Genomic DNA, 19,724 nt, shown 5'->3' on the forward strand with positions numbered 1-19,724 from the left:
CAAGTATTTTGAACTCTTCTAAAGTTCACCCTGTTAGGAGCCAAGCTTGTTAAAGATTTACAACAAGTCCTATTAAGAATAGATCCTATTAGGGACCACTCGGCTAAGGGATCGACTATAATGCCCTATTAGAAGCAATACCCTGTTAGGAGTAACCTCAGTAGAGGTTTGGAATCCAAGCTAATGGATCACTTGGTTAGAGGATTTAAATAGCACTATACCTGTTAGAGTTTACCCTGTTAAGGGATTTGACTATTGTAATTGTTAGAGAACAATAGGGGTTTGCTGATCTGGTGAATAGAACTACTCTGCTTGATTAGATCCTTTTCATGCTCCTATCTTCCTTCACACATACGGTAGACACACCTTCTAGTTCAACAACCAATCACTCTTACACTTAATCGAAATTACCAACACTACAACAAAACAACTCATTGACCTTATAAACAAAACAATAGGTCGGTAACACATCACAAACCTAAGATCTCATAGAGATTACAAACAAATCAGTTCAAGTATGATCACTAGATTACATAGCAATCATTGCACATCATTCAAGAAACCTCGACCACTCCTTGATAACCAGTTCTAATAAAAACTATCTTTGCTAACCGGTTAAGCCTTGTTGGTTGAACTGTAGGACTTAGTTGACTTAAAGAAACATAGTTGCCATCAATGACAACATACAAAATAGTCATCACACATAAATCTAATCTCTATGCAGAATAGACATATACTGGTTGCCAACATTATCGGTTTAGTTCAAATGATCAAATGCCAACAATCTCCCCCTTTGTCATTGATGGCAACACTTAGGAAAATTTTGTCAAACAAGTGTGCAAAACAAAAATTGACTTTATGACATACACTCCCCCTTAGCAATTGCATGTAGTTACAAAAATCATTACACCCCCTTAATAGTACATACAAAATTTTGACTGACTAAACTAACTCTTCTCCCCCTTTGACAACAATGCCAAATAAAGAAGTAAAATACATACATTACATCAAAATTTGTCAGCAAAAATGCATGTATATATATAGAGATAAAAGTGTTAAGGTCTTTACATTGCAATTCTTAAGAAAACATCACTGGAATGAAACTTCAACTATTTTAGATCATTGTCCCAAATTTTTAACACTATCTCGATAATCTCAACATGTGTCATTATCTGTGCTACAAAATCCTCCATAGCATCAACTGTACTAATCTCTAGAGTAGCCAAAATTGCTTTTGAATCTGTGAATTCTCTCTGAAGAATATCTACTTTGGGAAGTAGTTGAGTCTGGAGTTCTTTAAGTGATCTGAACCGTTTCACTTGCTCATGTTCATATAGCTCTAACTGGTGCTGTAAATCAACAATATTTTTACCAAAAATGATTATTGAGTCCTATACCGGTGTGAATGTTTCACTTAAATTTTGTATCTCCTTCTCAATATCAACTCTCTTCTTTCTCAAGTCGGCACAAAATAGTAAAAAATAGGAGATAGTAGCAAAACCTTACAGTCGGTTTCCAATTCAGTTTTCAACATGTCTTTATTCACCGTTAGGGCTACCTTGCCTTTATCTATTTCAACCATTAACTATTCTCCCCTTTTCTTCTTGTAATCCTTTTCAACGGAAATGTATGGAACTTCTTCAAGGGTTTTAAGTTGTTCACCGGGATTAACAACTAACTATCCAAGTTTGGCAATAGGGGTAGCCAAATGTTCTCTCTCAGTCTTTGGTAGGAGACTTGATAAAATATCAACGGTCCTTATAGTCTCTGCTTCTCTTTGTTGTTCCTTCAATCTTTTCTTTTGTGCACGAGATTGCATTGCGGTAGCAATCTCCATTAACTCTGAAGAACTCAAATTTTCCATATTAATAGGACCTTGAATGCTCACGGAGTCAGCATCATCATCATCATCAACTATTGTTCTCTTCTATTTGGATTCAAGAGGTACCTTAGGAGTTGTTTTTATTTCTCCTATTCTCTTCTCCTCTTCCACCTTCTCTGTTTTTTTCTCTTCCTCCTTATCTTTTTCTGTCTTCTATTCATTAGTGGTGTCCTTGACTGGTTGCGGATTTTCAATAGTCTGTTCTTTCACAGATGCTTCCTCTTCCTTATTAATTGTATCCTTCTGATTATCCTCAGTAGCAACATTTACATTTGCATCTGCACTTACATTGACTGGTGCAGTCTGATTCTCTATTGACTGTGTATTCACCGGTTGCTCTGCTGAGCACTTGTCTTCTACTTTCTTTTCATCTTTGTTTTCTTCCTATTCCTGCTAAGTTTCAAACATCTGTACATCAACTTCAAAAACATCTACATTGTCAGCAGTGTTAGGAACATTATCAGCATCACCTGTATCATCATCTGTTATATCTATTGGTTTAGTATCAACAAGGTCATCATACATATACTTGTTCCTGGTTCAAAATTTGTGATCTTTATACCTTCAGGAAGTTCTTCTGACTTTGGCTTTTGAGAACTATTGTGCTCAACTTGTTCATCTTTTTCCTCTTCTTCATCAGGGATGAGACCTAAAGCCTTTTTCATCAAAGTCTTAGTCTCCTTTTGAACTAATTTGGTCTCTCCAACAAGCATTCTTGTTAATCTTTTCTTTGATCAGAACAATGCTTTTGTATTAACCTTTATCTATTTAATTTCCTCTTTAGTTGCTTCTAGTTGAAAGTGTTTAAGTGTATAATCAATAAATTCTTTATCTAGGCCAATTGCCCCTTGCCACCTAGCATTAATCAGATTATATAAAGCATCTAAAATTTTCCCTTGTAATTCAATGAGGGATCTAATAAAATTGTTCATACTAAATATAACTGCATCTTCAATTTCTCTTTGTTGGCTTTCAGACAGATGAGTAAACAATATGTTCAAAACTTTATATATCCCATACTCCTTAATTATTTGAACCATTCTAGTGAAAGAATCTTAAAGTGTCAATAGTTTCTTAGATGCTTTACCTTTACCAGTAGTCTTTTCTTTCTTAGCACTTTCCCTTAGTGCTCTCTTATCTTCTTCTGATTCTGTCTCCTCTACATCAGTCACCGGTTTATGAGCCAAATCCTTCTTTCTTTTATTGGTTTGGGTAGGCACAAGAGGAGGTTCAATAGGTTTACCTTTCCTTTGAAATTGTATTTTAGAGGGTTTACCTCTTTGGGATTTAGCAAGCTTTACCTTTGTTTCTTCTACCTTCTTCTTTTCTGCTACTTTGGGTGCTCTTGCCTTACCAGTGGAGGTACTGGTTGGTACACTAGAAGTTCCACCTTGTTTGGCCTCATGTTTGGCTCTTGCTGCTACTATCTATTCCTTAGTGAATCCGGCCTATTCAAAAAAGTCCTCCACCTCTTTCCTCACTTTCTTTGCTATTACTGGTCACTACAATTCAGACCTGCCTATGCATTCATAGCACAAGATTTTACTACCCAAGCTGCATTGTATACTCATCATCAATACATTGCCGGATTCATTATGACAGGGGCATTTGCTCATGGAGCTATATTTCTCATTAGAGATTATAATCCAGAACAGAATAAGGATAATGTATTGGCGAGAATGTTGGAGCATAAGGAAGCCATAATCTCTCATTTGAGTTGGGTTAGTTTATTCCTAGGTTTTCATACCTTGGGACTTTATGTTCATAACGATGTTATGCTCGCTTTTGGTACTCCAGAAAAGCAAATCTTGATTGAACCCATATTTGCTCAATGGATACAATCTGCTCATGGTAAGACCTTATATGGTTTTGATGTACTCTTATCTTCAGCAAATGATCCAACATTCAATGCTGGCAAAAGCCTATGGTTACCCGGTTGGTTGAGTGCTATTAACGATAATAAAAATTCACTGTTCTTAACAATTGGTCCCGGAGACTTTTTGGTTCATCATGCTATTGCTCTAGGTTTGCATACAACTACATTGATTTTAGTAAAAGGTGCTTTAGATGCGCGCGGTTCTAAGCTAATGCCTGATAAGAAAGATTTTGGTTATAGTTTTCCTTGCGATGGTCCGGGACGGGGCGGTACTTGCGATATTTCGGCCTGGGATGCTTTTTATTTAGCAGTTTTCTGGATGTTGAATACCATTGGATGGGTTACTTTCTATTGGCATTGGAAGCATATTACCTTATGGCAGGGAAATGTAGCTCAATTTAATGAGTCTTCCACTTATTTAATGGGATGGTTAAGAGATTATCTTTGGTTAAATTCTTCACAACTAATTAATGGATACAATCCTTTTGGTATGAACAGTTTATCTGTATGGGCGTGGATGTTCTTATTTGGGCATCTTGTTTGGGCTACTGGATTTATGTTTCTTATTTCTTGGCGTGGATATTGGCAAGAACTGATTGAAACTCTTGCATGGGCTCATGAACGCACACCTTTGGCTAATTTAGTTCGATGGAGGGATAAGCCGGTAGCTCTTTCCATTGTTCAAGCGCGATTAGTTGGATTAGCTCACTTTTCTGTAGGCTATATATTCACCTATGCAGCTTTTTTAATCGCCTCTACATTAGGCAAATTCGGTTAATTCTTTTTCATTTTATTCTAATATTTAGATTTTCTATCTAATCTCTATGCATAAAAAGAAAGAGTAATCCACGTAATACTTCTCCATCTCAAATTTGATCTATATTATTTATATAAACTAGCTGAATCATTATGGCAAGAAAAAGTCTCATTCAAAGAGAGAAAAAGAAACAAAGATTGGAAAGGAAATATAATTTGCTTCGCCAATCTTTGAAAAAAGAGATGAGCGAAGTCTCATCACTGGATGATAAATTGGATATTTATAGAAAATTACAATCTCTACCGCGTAATAGTGCACCTACACGTCTTCGTCGACGTTGTTTGAAGACTGGAAGACCCAGAGCCAATTATAGAGACTTTGAATTATCCGGATATATAATCCGTGAAATGGCTCACGCATGTTTGTTGGCTGGGGTAACCAAATCGAGTTGGTAGGTTCAAAAAAATTGCTTAAAGTTATTATTATGCTATCCTCCCTCCCTATATAGGAGGGAGAATAGCATACCCAAGGGATTGCTCGATGTACCCATTTTGGGGTATTATAACAAAGGTAATATGAGGGGATAGCGCGGAGTAGAGCAGTTTGGTAGCTCGCAAGGCTCATAACCTTGAAGTCACGGGTTCAAATCCCGTCTCCGCAAAGACACAATAAGTTTTTATATCCAAAAAGGATGGTTCATCCCATTTATCTTGGCCTTATGTATAAAGAAGATAAAAAATATGACTAAACGAATAACTAATTCATAATTCTATTCTATACTACAGATGGGCGGGTAGCGGGAATCGAACCCGCATCTTTTCCTTGGCAAGGAGAAATTGTACCATTCAACCATACCCGCATTTGACTCGATATATGGGTATAATATATACCCATATATTACCATTCTATGTAGGTCAATTTTTCAATTTGAATAGACTGATTGATCAATTATCAATCATACTAATAAAAAAAACCTCTCCCTTGAGTACTCTCATTACCTGGTTTTTTCAAATTTATCGTAAATTCCCTTGTGAATAATTTATGATGCCCCCTAGAGAGGGGGGAGAGGGAAATTTGAAACCCAAAAGATCTTAAAACATATCTTAAGATATGAAAGAATTTAGAATACCTACTAAAAAGACTGATCCAATCCATAATGATACGCCTGAAAATAGTACATTTTTGTTACTTGACCAACCATTAGGAGAGGCAAGTGCGACAGGTACACCAATCACTAGTAGAGTTGAAATTGCAATTAATGCAAACACAGACGATTGGAATGCAATAGTCATGGTTGTGATCTTAAAAAGTTTCCAACAGATTCAAAAGGCTATACCATTCGATCCCTATCCGGTCAATTTTGAGTAAAATGCACTACGGATTTTTATTTGATCATAAATAAATCGAAATTCTCAAATTTTTCTTTTAGTATAAAAGAATCAATTTTATTTTTATCATCATGATATATATATATATATATATCACTGATAGCCCTATAGACAGATATTATCTGTCAGCATAAAATGAGTTATGCTAATTCGGGAGAGATGGCCGAGTGGTTGATGGCTCTGGTCTTGAAAACCAGTATAGTTCAAAAACTATCGAGGGTTCGAATCCCTCTCTCTCCTTTTGTTCGTCGAACAACTAAACCTAACTTACAAAAAAGAAAAATCCTAGATAGAACTTAGTTAAGTACCAAAAAAATGCTCGGCTATATTCTATAGCCGAGCAACAAGGATTAAGCTGGAAGAATAATGACAAAGGATATAACTATCCCGCCTTTCAATAAAGATAATATCTAGTTTTATCTCTGGTTTAATTAAGAGGGGTCATGGAAAGAACAGGTTCAAAATCACGATCAATTCCTTTCTCAAATCCTGTTGCAGCTGCACGAGCTCTTCCTGCATGCCACAAATGACCTACGAAAAAGAAAAATCCTAGAACAAAATGAGAGGTGGCTAACCAACTTCGAGGTGAGACATAATTGACCGCATTAATCTCGGTAGCTACACCACCCACAGAATTTAAAGAACCTAAAGGAGCATGAGTCATATATTCTGCTTAACGTCGTTCTTGCCAAGGTTGTATGTCTTTTTTCAGCTTACTCAGGTCCAAACCATTAGGACCTCTTAGAGGTTCCAACCAGGGAGCACGAAGATCCCAAAAACGCATCGTTTCCCCTCCAAAAATAATTTCTCCAGTAGGAGAACGCATAAGATATTTACCTAAACCAGTAGGCCCTTGGGCAGACCCCACACTAGCTCCAAGACGTTGGTCTCTAACTAGAAAAGTAAATGCTTGTGCTTGAGAGGCCTCTGGGCCGGTAGGTCCATAGAATTCACTGGGATAAGCTGTATTGTTAAACCAAACAAAACAACAAGCAATGAAACCAAAGACAGAGAGAGCCGCCAAACTATAGGATAAGTAAGCTTCTCCGGACCATACAAACGCGCGGCGAGCCCATGCAAAAGGTTTTGTTAAGATGTGCCAGATACCACCGAAGATACAAATGGAACCTAACCACACATGTCCTCCAATTAGATCTTCTAGATTGTCAACGCTAACAATCCATCCCTCCCCTCCAAAAGGGGATTTGAGTAAATAACCAAATATAGTACTTGGGTTAAGCGTAAGGTTCGTAATTTTTCTTACATCTCCACTGCCGGGAGCCCAAGTATCATATATGCCACCAAAATACAAAGCCTTAAACACTAGGAGAAAAGCACCAACACCTAGCAAGATTAGGTGAATACCTAAAATTGTGGTCATTTTGTTCCTATCTTTCCATACATAACCAAAAAATGGAAAAGATTCTTCTAAAGTTTCGGGTCCAATTAGTGCGTGATAAATACCACCGAAGCCTAAAACTGCAGAAGAAATAAAGTGAAGTACCCCGGATACAAAATAGGGAAAAGTGTCCACGATTTCCCCACCAGGACCGACTCCCCATCCTAGAGTCGCTAGATGGGGAAGTAAAATCAATCCTTGTTCATACATAGGTTTTTCCGGTACAAAATGAGCCACTTCAAATAGATTCATTGCTCCAGCCCAGAATACAATTAATCCGGCATGAGCCACATGAGCCCCAAGTAATTTGCCTGACAAATTAATAAGTCGGGCATTACCAGCCCACCAAGCGAAACCAGTGGTTTCTTGGTCACGACCAGCTAAAGTTAGAGTTCCATTAAAGAGCGTTTCCACAGGGTAGAACCTCCTCAGGGAATATAAGGTTTTCATGAGGCTGATCCTGAGCCGCCATCCAAGCACGAATACCTTCGTTCAAAAGAATATTTTTTGTATAAAAAGTTTCAAATTCAGGATCTTCCGCTGCACGAATCTCCTGAGAAACAAAATCATAAGCACGTAAGTTTAGAGCTAGGCCAACTACTCCAATGGCACTCATCCATAAACCGGTCACCGGCACAAATAACATGAAGAAATGTAACCAACGTTTATTGGAAAAAGCAACCCCAAAAATTTGAGACCAGAAACGGTTCGCAGTGACCATAGAATAAGTCTCTTCGGCTTGAGTTGGGTTAAAAGCACGGAATGTATTTGCACCATCACCATCTTCAAATAAAGTATTTTCCACGGTAGCACCGTGAATAGCACATAGAAGAGCAGCACCCAATACTCCGGCAACTCCCATCATATGAAATGGATTCAAGGTCCAATTATGAAAACCTTGAAAAAAGAGGATAAATCAGAAAATAGCTGCTACGCCGAAACTAGGCGCAAAAAACCAACCAGACTGGCCTAATGGATAGATCAAGAATACGGAAACAAAAACAGCAATCGGAGCAGAGAACGCAATTGCATTATAAGGTCGTAATTGTACAGATCGAGCAAGTTCAAATTGGCGTAGCATGAAGCCTATTAGACCAAAAGCACCATGAAGAGCAACGAAAGCCCATAGACCACCTAATTGACACCAACGAGTAAAATCTCCTTGTGCTTCAGGACCCCATAATAGCAGCAAAGAATGTGCTAAACTATTAGCAGGCGTAGAAACTGCAGCAGTTAAAAAATTACAACCTTCCAAATAGGAACTGGCCAATCCATGAGTATACCACGAAGTCACAAAAGTTGTACCCGTGAACCATCCGCCTAGCGCAAAATAAGCACAAGGAAAAAGCAATAGACCGGACCAACCCACAAAAACAAAACGGTCTCTGCGTAGCCAGTCATCCATAATATCAAATAAAGTTTGTTCCTCTTTGGAAGACTTTCCAAGGGCTATAGTCATAGAGTGTAATAGAAGTAATTTCTCCTTATAGGTTCCAAACATTTTAGCGGTGGTATCGACCGATTGCTCTAGCAAATGATCAGCATAAGCAATGAGTAGATCTTTGTCTACTTCATATCCCATGGGCATTACCCATGTGGTCCTGGGAATCACAACCTCCATCATGCATGTATCTGTGTCTACCAGAAAACAAATGGAATCCTCATACCGATTGACTACTTCTGCCAGTATGCGTTCCCTAGCATGCATTTTCTTTTGAAATTTCTTGAAATATCCCCATGAAACATCATAAAACTTGTCTTTCAGCATCCTAATACTCTTCTTCATCTGTAGTAGGGCAGGGGAACTGATTATCCACTGAACATCTCCAATACCAGGGAAAAAGTTTTAAAAATAGAAAAATAATCCCAAAATTAGTTGCCTAAATTTAAATCTTAGCTTCTTGTCCTTCTTCATAGCTTCTGGATTTTCCATTAATTGGCTCCTTAATGCTTCTGTAAGATCATATTCTACATTCTCCTTTACCATTTGGTATGCATTGTGTATTGTTGTTGCCTATATACTATTCATTTTTCTTGAATAGAAGATTCTATAACCAATTACCATTGATGCAAATTTAACTGCAGGGTCATTAATATCATTCACAATCATGGCTCTTCTATCCCATCTAGATCCTTTTAGCTTCTCAACATCATTTTTAGGCACTGACCTCAACAATGGCACTTCACCAGTTGAGCAGACTCCAATTACTGCATGGATTTCTTCCTTTTTAATCTTCTGAGGTCTATCCGGCCACATGAACTAATCATGAATCTGGCTTAAAACAAATCTCACTAACCCATCATCAAAATCATCAATGAAATTGATCGCATGATGAAACCCTTTGTCAACGATGCTTCTAAACTGTTCTTTCAATATCCCTTTCTCATCACATAAATATTTGTATTGATTATAAATAGCAATCACACCCATGTCCTCAAGTTTGCAATGATAAAAGGATCTTACATCTTCTACATGTAAAACTCCATTCAACACACAGGATAGGGCACCAACAAGGTCTGTTTCCTCAGACTTATATGGATGTCTTTTAAATTCTGGTCTTGCCCTCTCGATCACATCAACAAGATGAGGTGTATCTATTTTGAATATGCAAATCACCAAGAAAATTATAGAATTTCTCATATAAATACCTTTTCTGCTTCGGTACTAGGGTTTCCAACCATAAAAAACTTTCAATACTCGATCACCGATTCAAACTTCACTTTGATCACTTCAGATTGCTAGTAAATGGTTTGAATGCTGCTAGCACAAACTTTTCTCTTCTCTTCTCGCTCACCCAATTTACTCAAGATCGCAAAGTGACAAATGAAATTCAAAATGTTCCTTTTATTTGCAATTTCTCTACCATAATAAATGCATTAATTGACAAAACCCTAAAACACCTTAAAATACACTAAATCATATTACCGGTAGAAAAAAATCAATGATATTTGCCGGTTATGATTCAAAAACATATCAAAACATCAAAATATGCAGATTTAACTTACAGTACATCATCCAAGGGTTCATCTCAAGATTTGACAATAAGCTCACCCCAAGTTGTAGAAACAACTTAGTTTGCCGAAGATGGATTCTCCACATTAGGTGAAGAATTTGATTCCTCGGATGGTTTTTCATCACTCTTCTTCTTCCAGGTTCTATTCATTTCAGCTTTGGTTTCTTCAATATCAACTTTCTGCTTTCCTTTCCGGTCTACAAGATGATTCACCGGTTGGTTCTTCTGTGTTCTGCAAAACTTGGCAATGTGTCCCAGTTTGTTGAAATGATAACATGCCATTCCAGATGATCTCCAAGGTCCTGCATTAATCTACTTGTTCTTCTTCTGCAGTTTATTGCCACATGTCCAAAATTGTTTCAGATTGAACAAATCACATTGACTCTCTTCTCCATCTCATAAGGACTAGACCGGTTAAAATAGGGTCTTTGCCAATTAGTGCCTCTCCGGTCAGTGAAATTCCTTCTCCAATCACCATTAGTTCTTGGATTCATATGAGGCATTGGATAATTAGCTCCATACCTGCATTCAATAGATCTATGCCCATACATGTTGCATGTATAACAGTAACCTTCAAATTTCCTAGGCACATATCTAGTATTAGGTCTATAACCAATATTAGCATCATATTTGCTTCTACAAACATTAGTAGTATGTCCTGGTTTATGACAATTAAAACAAATAGGTTTGCAAGATTTCTTACCGGTAGGCTTCTGAGCCTTAGGAGCTATTTTACCTTCATGCATATTTCTCTTGGTATCAGAAGGTTCTCCCTTCTGAGATGTATTGTATCCTAACCCAGATGTATCACCTTTCATCCTCTGAGATTGGATCTATTAATTAAGCATAGAGAAACTCTTGTTGTATTTCTTTTCATGAGGGTCTCTCTAAGAGACATTGCCATTTCAAGATCTCACTGCAATGCTTCTTTTTCTTCTTTCTCCTCATATCAATGTTCATACAAAGCTGCATTCTCTTGCTTAATCTTAAATATTTCATGCTCTTTATCTCATATCTGATCTTTAGCCTTTCTTCTAGCTTCAAGTTCCTCACTCATCCAGATTGTAAGTGCTTCCAGCTCTCTTCTTAGATTAGTCTTCTCACCATTTAGATTCTCCACTTCTTCAACCAGTGCATCAATTTTTGGCTTATCTGAAGAACTGCTGCCAGAGATCTCCAACAATTGTTCGGTCAGTTCTTTCCTTTTAGCTAGTGATGTCTTGTACTTGCCTCTTAGGGTTTCTATCTCTCCCTTGGTTCCAACAAGTTCCTTAGTCATTTCTCTGTAACTCATTCCTTCACCCATATTTTCCTTAGGATTAGAGATCCTTGCCAAGCGGTTAAGACTTAAGGAAGTTAGGCTCTGATACCAATTGATGAACTTATAAGGCATTAAGAGGGGGGGGGGTGAATTAGTGATAGTAAAAACAATACAAATCTGAATAACAATTTCACCAACTTAAAACTCAATAGGCATGTAAGAAATAACACCAAGTATGCAATCACCACATAAAGCATAAACCACATGACACAAGAGTTTATATGTGGGAAACCCAAATGGGAAAAACCACAATGGGAGTTAGTACCCACAAGATCCACTATCTGCAGTATAGAGATCTAACCGGTTATGGTCTACAACACCCGATTAGGGGCACACCTTGTTAGAAGTGTCTAAGCCTGGTTAAGAGCTTAAAAAAAAAGGTCTATGAGGATCGGCCCTGCTAGGAGCTACCCAAGTTACTCGGATTTTCAAACACAATTTATTGTGTCACTTGGTTAGAGGATCTAATGATCAGACCTATTAGGATCTGACTACACCCTATTAGGAGTGACCTTGTAAGAGGATTTTCTTGTTGCAACTGTTAGGGAGTCAACAAGTACAAATGATCTTAGTATAGCACCTTAAATGTCTGATAAGATCCACTTCAGAATATTACAACATCATATAGACTTCATCTCTCAACTCCTCTGATCTTCACACTATCAGAAATATAAAATTCACTCATAATCTTTTACACTATCAAGCTCATATATATCTTTTCATACTTCATCACACATTTAAAATCATCATAAGGTCAGCTAGAACCTTGTTACAATTTCCTAAGTTCAATGCATCTAAACAATCTTGTATTGCACACTTTAGTTATGTTAGCCACCGACATAACAAATCCAATTCTGTGTCGTTGTACCAATCTGAGTGATTTTCATCACTACCGGTTAAGTCTCCATCAACTAATCTGTTCTGTCAATCAAATCTCATTCACCTGGTCGATTCAGTATGCGCAGTCACGAAAATATCTTCATCTGATAGTCTTCAATGCTTCTGCAAAACCACATCATCTCAATCTTCATAATTTTCACGTACCGGTTGTCGGAATATAAGACTGTCAGTCTTTTACCGATTGAAGTCCTAATAACTAGTTATGATAAAAACTGTCTCTGATAACCGGTTAAGCCTTGCAAGTTGAACTATAGGACTTAGATGGCTTAAAGAAACATAGTTTCCATCAATGAAAACATACAAAATAGTCATCATACATAATTCTAATCTCTATGCACAACAAACATATACCGGTTGCACACATTACCAGTTTAGTTCAAATGATCAAATGCCAACATAACCGTTATGTGCTCCCAGGCCCATATTTGTAGCAATGTAATCCCTGCTGATAAGCTTATGTGCTCTAGGTACACCACTCGAGGGAGCTCTCTACAAAAATGAGCTAACATGCATGACCCCCAGACAAATATCCTACCCTCCATCACCATGTGCTCCAACACTAGTCCCCATCTCACTGCCATTCCCTTCGACCTACGGTTGGGACACAAGACTCATCCAATAAAACCTGCAAGAACTGAAGGTAGTGGTGCATAACTATCTGCTATCTCTTGCCATGAGATCTCATATCCACTAATCTTCTCATCCTAAAATACTCATCGCAAAGCCTTAGTACCACCCTCCTCCATATGCTCATATGGAAGAAGGTCACCAACAACAGGAATCCACAATTTTGTCTACACATCCTTATGTGTCACTATCATCTCCCTCGTCGCCTGATGGAAGGTGTTGGTGTCACTATACCACCTCTCTGCCAAAGTTGTTAGTAGACCCCGGTTAATCATATACTGGGGCATATCCAATAGAGATGATAATCCATATCTGTCCATAATATCTCTATCCACCAATGATCAGTGAATCATATCCAAACAACATATCAGACATCATATTAGTAAATCATATTAGCAAATCATATCAGAACATCATATCATACATCATATCACCACATCAACATCAAGATCAGAGAAACATATCAAAAATACATATCCAGTGACCCATATCGTGACCCATATCAATGACCCATATTATGACCCATTAAGTGACCCATATCAGTGATCCATATCGTGACTCATATCATGACTCATATCAAGAACCATATTATAAAATCATATCAGAGACCCATATCTGGATCCATATCAAGAAATTTGAGCAATCAGACCCATATCTCAATTCATCCGAATAAAAAATATATAAATTAATTCATACAAAATAAATTTCATATCTTCCTACTCAAATGTGCTAATACAAATATCACAAGCACTAAACTTCTCTATATGTGCTAAAATCCCACTCACATGCGCTAAAACTTTGTTGGTAAACAAATTTGTGACTATGAATTCTCTTTAGAATTGACCATGTTCGCCTGAAGAGCAGTGATAATCGTACCAAGAGTTGGAGAGATTACAATCAACCTGAAATCTTCCTCTACGTTTTAGAGGGGTAGCTCCCTCATATGATGAGGGTTTTTAGGATTGTTATGTACTTTTTACCTGAAAGTACAAAAAGGAGACAAAACTAAACTAAAGAAAGGTAAATAACAAAAACTCTAATAACAGACATATGAATACCATTTGAGATTCACAATTAATAACAATTACAAAAGGGTTTTAAGCATGAGATATGTTTTAGATATGTGATGTTGATGAAAAAAAGACAACAAATCTCAACATATGAAGAAATAAGCTATACTAACACACACATTTCAGGATACCAGGAAATGATATGTTTCATCAAAATGCATATATTTTGGAATTGAAAACCAATGGATTGCACCAATACACAAAATTGATTACTAATTTTAACATAGGAGAAATTAGTAATAATAAATTATGAATACATTCAAGACATACGAACTCAATGCATTCTAAATTATTCTCTTGAAAATATACAAGTTCAAAAGCATTGTGTGCAAAAATGTAAAAACCAAAAGTTCTCCTTCATTTTCCCTTCTATAAGAGTCTCCCCTTTACAAATGATAAAGCCTTGCATTTATAGGCTTGAAAGAATAACTACCTTGATAACCAACTCATAACCACTTTGAATAACCACCTTAGGTAACTACTTTGTGTAACTACTTAGGATAACTACCTAGAAGAATCACTTAAAATAACTACCTAACTTAATCACTTGGGATAACTACCTAAGCCAATGCTTAGAATAACCAACTGGGGTATTCACTTAATAGAACTACCCAAGTGACTACTTAAAATAACTACCCTTTTGAAGGCAAGTTAGGATTTACCTAACTTTTACAAGAGTGAAGTTCAAATTTTAACTTGTGGTTACAATAAGTGACATAAGTAACTTTTACAAAAGTGATAATTTGAAACAAAGACCAAGTTGATGACCTTGTTGAGGTGATTCTCAATCCTCCCTTCATCGTGGCACTGAGCATCCCATGTTTTTTTTTGTTTAATCTGCACTTGCAACTATTGTTACTACTTATCAAACTACCATTAGTTTTATATTCAAAGTCATACTATATATTCTAGTCAGTTAGTATTACTGAATCATGCAGCCGGTACACACAAAGAAGTCGGTATGAATAGTCTAGTCACTTATAGAAGAAAGCAGTCACAAAACGCAGTATTCATCAAGTTGTTTACCGAGTATTGTTTCATGGCTACCAAGCAATAAAGTTAACTCACCGAGTTGATATTCACCGAGTGAAACGTTTTACCAGATACATTGAACCTGGACATGCACATGAAAACGTGTTACAAGATCAAGGCACATCTAACCTTTTTTACATTGGAAATTGCACTAGAAGATTATGTTTGATTGCAAGGTCAATCTAACCAATGAAATATCTTGTTTAGTTATTCATTTGAGGAATCTTTTTGTAAGATCGAAGCAATGAATTAGATCACTGTTGTAAGAGATCTATTTATACAGCATGGGAAGAGAAAAATATGTGTGGATGAATATGTATGAATGCATGTGTGTGTATGCATGAAGGAAGATTGTTACAGAGACACAGAGAGGTCACCGAGAAGGTTATCAATGAATAGTCAAAGAACAGAGTAAACAGAAGGGTTTATCGAGTTACAATATGGGTTACTGAGGTATGCTACAAGCTAGGTAATCTTATTCTGAGCACATATAATATGCTATAGCATTTCAGATGCAAAGTTGCAGATATTTGTAATGATTCTCTTGTAATATTTTGAAGTTGTAAGAGAAACCTTTAACAAGGTAAAAGACTCTAACCAAGTCTATAAATTGTAAATCCTTTAACCAGGTGCAACATTTATATAGTGTTGTAAAATCCTTTAGTAAGGTAGATCTAACAGATCTTGTTACTCCTAACAGGGTAAGCTATCAAAAATAGCTAAATGTAGCTCTAATTGAGCAATCTTTATTATTGCAGTAGTGAAGTTGTGGGTGCCATCCCCACCGCAGTTTTTCTCTCTAACCAAGAGTTTCTGCGTGACCAAAATATATGTGTTATGGAGTGAATCATGTATGATTGTTATCTGTTTGTTTTAACTTTATTTTATGTTACTGCACTATTCTGTTTATGCATAACAATAAGGTTATTAGTAAAGAAAATTTTTGGAGTACTGATTCACCCCTCCCCTCTCAGTACATTAGCTTTCCATATTGGGCCTACAATTGGTATCAGAGCTTGAATCTTGGAAAAGGGTTTAACTACCTAAAGAGAAAGATCTTATCAATGGAAGGCTACAAACAATCTTGGAGGATCGTGTATCTACAAGAAGAGCTAGATAATGCAAATCAAGTGATTGCAGACATGCAGAGGCAAATGTAAAAATCTCTGAAAGTAAGGAGAAGATTATCTGATGACTTGCAGGATTCTCAAGAGCTAATGGAACAAATCGAGACATCATCTAAGAACAATATATCTGAAGAGACTGAAGAAATGATTGGAATGTTGAAAGAAAAGAACAAAGAATTGGCTGATCAACTAAAAGCAATGAAAAGAGAACATGAACATTTCAGTACATAGATGACTGAAAATCTAGATGCATTAAGGATAGCTGAGGATAAAGCAAGAGATCTACAAAGGGAGAAACAATAACTTGAAGCTCTAGTATCTGATAAGGATGATGAAATCATAAGGTTAACTGGTATTCAACAAAATATGACAGATCAATTAGGTTATGCACAAAATATGACAGATCAATCATTGAAACTTGAAGTATCAAGGCTGACTGGTGAACTTGAAACAGAGAAGAAATCCAAAGAAACATTGGAGAAAAGTTATGAAGCATCAAAGATGTTGGATGAGCAACTGAATTCAAGAAGACCCTACAAAGAAGGAGGACTCAGTTACAAAGGAAAAGAATCAACTGAGAAAGGAATTCATACTACCGAGAGAGGAGAATCATCAAAGCAAGTTGGAAACAGGAATAACATCAAAAGGAAGAAGCCTATTTGCTACTACTATGGAAATCAAGGTCATATTGCCAACATATGCCAGATCAGAAAAGGTAAGCAACCGAATATCACTAAGCCTAATGGATATTGTTACAATTGCAATAAATATGGTCACACATCTAATCAATGTAGGACAAAGTCTGTTAACAATTATCAGAAGGCAAAATTCAAAGGGTTTTGTAAAAACTGCAATAGATATGGACATAGTACCGAGGAGTGCTGGTCTAAGCAAAAGAACTACATGCGGTATCCACACCGAGCAAACACTAGAGGTTACCGAACTCACACAGATCCTTACTGATAATATGCAGCAGTACCATGGGATTATAATACAACGATATGGTGTGAATGTTGTGGAAGAAATGGACATATTAGTGCCAACTGTTTTATAAGGTTTGGAATGAACAACCGGAGATCATGGAGAAATCCTAGTATGGCATGTTTTCATTGTCACAAAGTTGGACATTTAGCTGGAGATTGCAGAGATCAACCTAGAAGAGACATTGAAGAGATAAAAGAAAAATTGAAGATGATTTGGAAAAAGAAGGAAATTACGTTAGATGAAGAAAGCACCTTACCTACCGAGTTAGGTGCACCTATTTCAAATTAGTCAGGAAAAGGTATGAAGGGACTGCATTCTCTAAAGGTTAAATCATAACAGTTCCTATTCTATTATGTACAAAATTCAAAATCTACATAGTTAAGATGCAATTAGCTAGTTTATATACTATACAGGAAACCTGTCAAGTCGGTGTATACATGAAACCTGTCAAGTAGGTTAATAAAGGAAAGTTGGTTACTCGGTTAAAAGAGAAAAAGGAGTAAATCGGTAAAGGGTGAACCGAGTGCATTTAATGTCTTGACCTAACTTGCACGGAGCCCGATGAGGTATTTTTGAGTACTTAAAAGTGTTTTTGCTGTCATTTTCATTCACCAAGTTTTCGAGAAGTAGAGCAGAGCGAATCAAAGCGATCAAACTTCATTCAAAGCGAATTTCGAGTATTTACATCAAATCTATTCACTGTTTAGTTGGTTTTTGATCTAGTCAAATTGCTATTATCTACCGAGTGTGAAGCGTCCGTCGTTTGTAAACCCTAAGGATAATTTGTCAAAATCTTACCTGAAACCTACCATGGCGAGCAAGATCCAAGACCCCATAGTTGTCGAAAATGTGGAGAAGCCCTCACTGAAATATTCTTTAACTCCCAAAGTTGCCTCTGAACCGGATGACAAAACTGCATTTTCACTCATCTCAGATCGTGTCTTGTTAGTACAAGATGTTAGATTCTTCACCAAATTCCGTGTTGAGGAACTCGGTCATGTCAAGATTAGTGACACATTTGATGAACTTTGCACTGATGGCAAACTGGATAGCAAGTTTGAGCATATCAAAATCAAGGGATTAACTGAAGCCCTAGTCTATCCCCATGTGTTCAAACCCCAGTGGGTTAAGTTTGTCTTGAGCAAAGTACATGATGATTTCATGTGGCTACAGGAGAAACTGTTCAAGATCACTAAGGAAGTCATTCACCTGATCACCGGGTATCCCATCTATGATCATGCACGAGCATAGAAAATGATATCACAAAAGGAGCTAATCAGTGTAACTGGAGTAGAATCTGATTACCGAGGACTGAAATTGAATAATGTCACTGATGCAGAACTCAAGTTTGCAATAAGAGTAATTGGTTACTGTTTCTTCCAATCTGCAAGGGAAAATAGTGTACCATGTGCTGCAGTTGACTTGGCCTACAAAATAGTGAAGAAGGGAATGAAAGTAGACTTGTGTGAAGTACTACTGAAGAACTTGTTTGAGAACTTGAACACAATAAGGAAGCCAAAGAAGAACAACTTGACAAATACACTAAAGTTCGGTTCACTACTTGTATGTATGTTTTTCTACTTTGAGAAGTTCTTTCCCTCAATCGGTAAAGTAGTATGGGAGCTACACCGACCTATCACCCATCAGATCAATGACTTCATCAAGAAGTTAGGAGAAAAGCTACAAGAAAAGCTACATAAATGATAAAGGTTTTATCTGAGAAATTCGGAGAAGAATCCTCCTCTACACCTGTCAAAGGCAATCTTACCATTACCAAAGGGGAATCAGAAGCACAAGAGGCAACAATAACATTAAGCACAGAGTTTCCTAAGGGTAAAGTTCTGAAAAGAAAGAAACATGACATCTCAAAGGCCCTACCGATTGCACCAACAAAGAGACCCAACACCAGAGCATCAGCTGCATCACCGAGTAAGAAGCAAAAGAGTGTTACTGCACCAAAGGTAACCAATACCTATAAGAAATCTACTCGGAGACTCATTTTGGCAAAAGAGTCGAGTGATACAGAGTCTGATGATGCAAATAAATTCCAGATTGTGAAAAGCAAAAAGGTAAATATTCACAGTGTTGAAATTTTTTGTGCCAATCTTAAAGAATACGGTGGATTTGCAGGATTTAGATATGTTAAGTATGAGACTAGGAATAATGATGAGAAGCGACAGATTGAAGAAACTGTCATCTGTACACTTCTGAAGTTTTGGCTAGCTCCATTAGAACTAGCAAAGTCACTTCCGAGTGAACTATACTTACATATTGATAAAAGATGGAAATATGCAATGGACTCAGAGAGACAAATAAGAGAAAGAAGTCTATTCCATCTATTTCCTAA

At 37.0% G+C, this 19,724-nt stretch overlaps 1 protein-coding gene, 2 non-coding genes and 1 pseudogene across 3 annotated transcripts; 3 read left to right on the plus strand and 1 right to left on the minus strand.

The window, feature by feature from the left end:
* The first annotated feature begins 3,477 nt into the window (after positions 1-3,477).
* Positions 3,478-4,536, plus strand: LOC131031422 (photosystem I P700 chlorophyll a apoprotein A2-like). Its single transcript, XM_057962538.2, has one exon. It carries the CDS (start codon positions 3,478-3,480, stop codon positions 4,534-4,536), a length of 1,059 nt encoding a protein of 352 aa, XP_057818521.2.
* Positions 4,537-5,102: 566 nt separating this feature from the next.
* TRNAM-CAU (transfer RNA methionine (anticodon CAU)) lies at positions 5,103-5,176 on the plus strand. The gene has a single exon. It is a non-coding gene; the product is annotated as a tRNA-Met (tRNA).
* Positions 5,177-6,056: 880 nt separating this feature from the next.
* Positions 6,057-6,143, plus strand: TRNAS-UGA (transfer RNA serine (anticodon UGA)). The gene has a single exon. It is a non-coding gene; the product is annotated as a tRNA-Ser (tRNA).
* Positions 6,144-6,238: 95 nt separating this feature from the next.
* LOC131031429 (photosystem II CP43 reaction center protein-like) lies at positions 6,239-8,761 on the minus strand (annotated as a pseudogene).
* Positions 8,762-19,724: the final 10,963 nt, after the last annotated feature.

Source organism: Cryptomeria japonica, chromosome 6, assembly GCF_030272615.1.
Source record: "Cryptomeria japonica chromosome 6, Sugi_1.0, whole genome shotgun sequence".
NCBI classification, from domain to species: domain Eukaryota; kingdom Viridiplantae; phylum Streptophyta; class Pinopsida; order Cupressales; family Cupressaceae; genus Cryptomeria; species Cryptomeria japonica.

What these genes read in the sequence shown, in the direction of transcription:
- LOC131031422 (XM_057962538.2), top strand. Translation starts at nt 3,478, where the DNA reads ATGACAGGGGCATTTGCTCATGGAGCTATATTTCTCATTAGAGATTAT.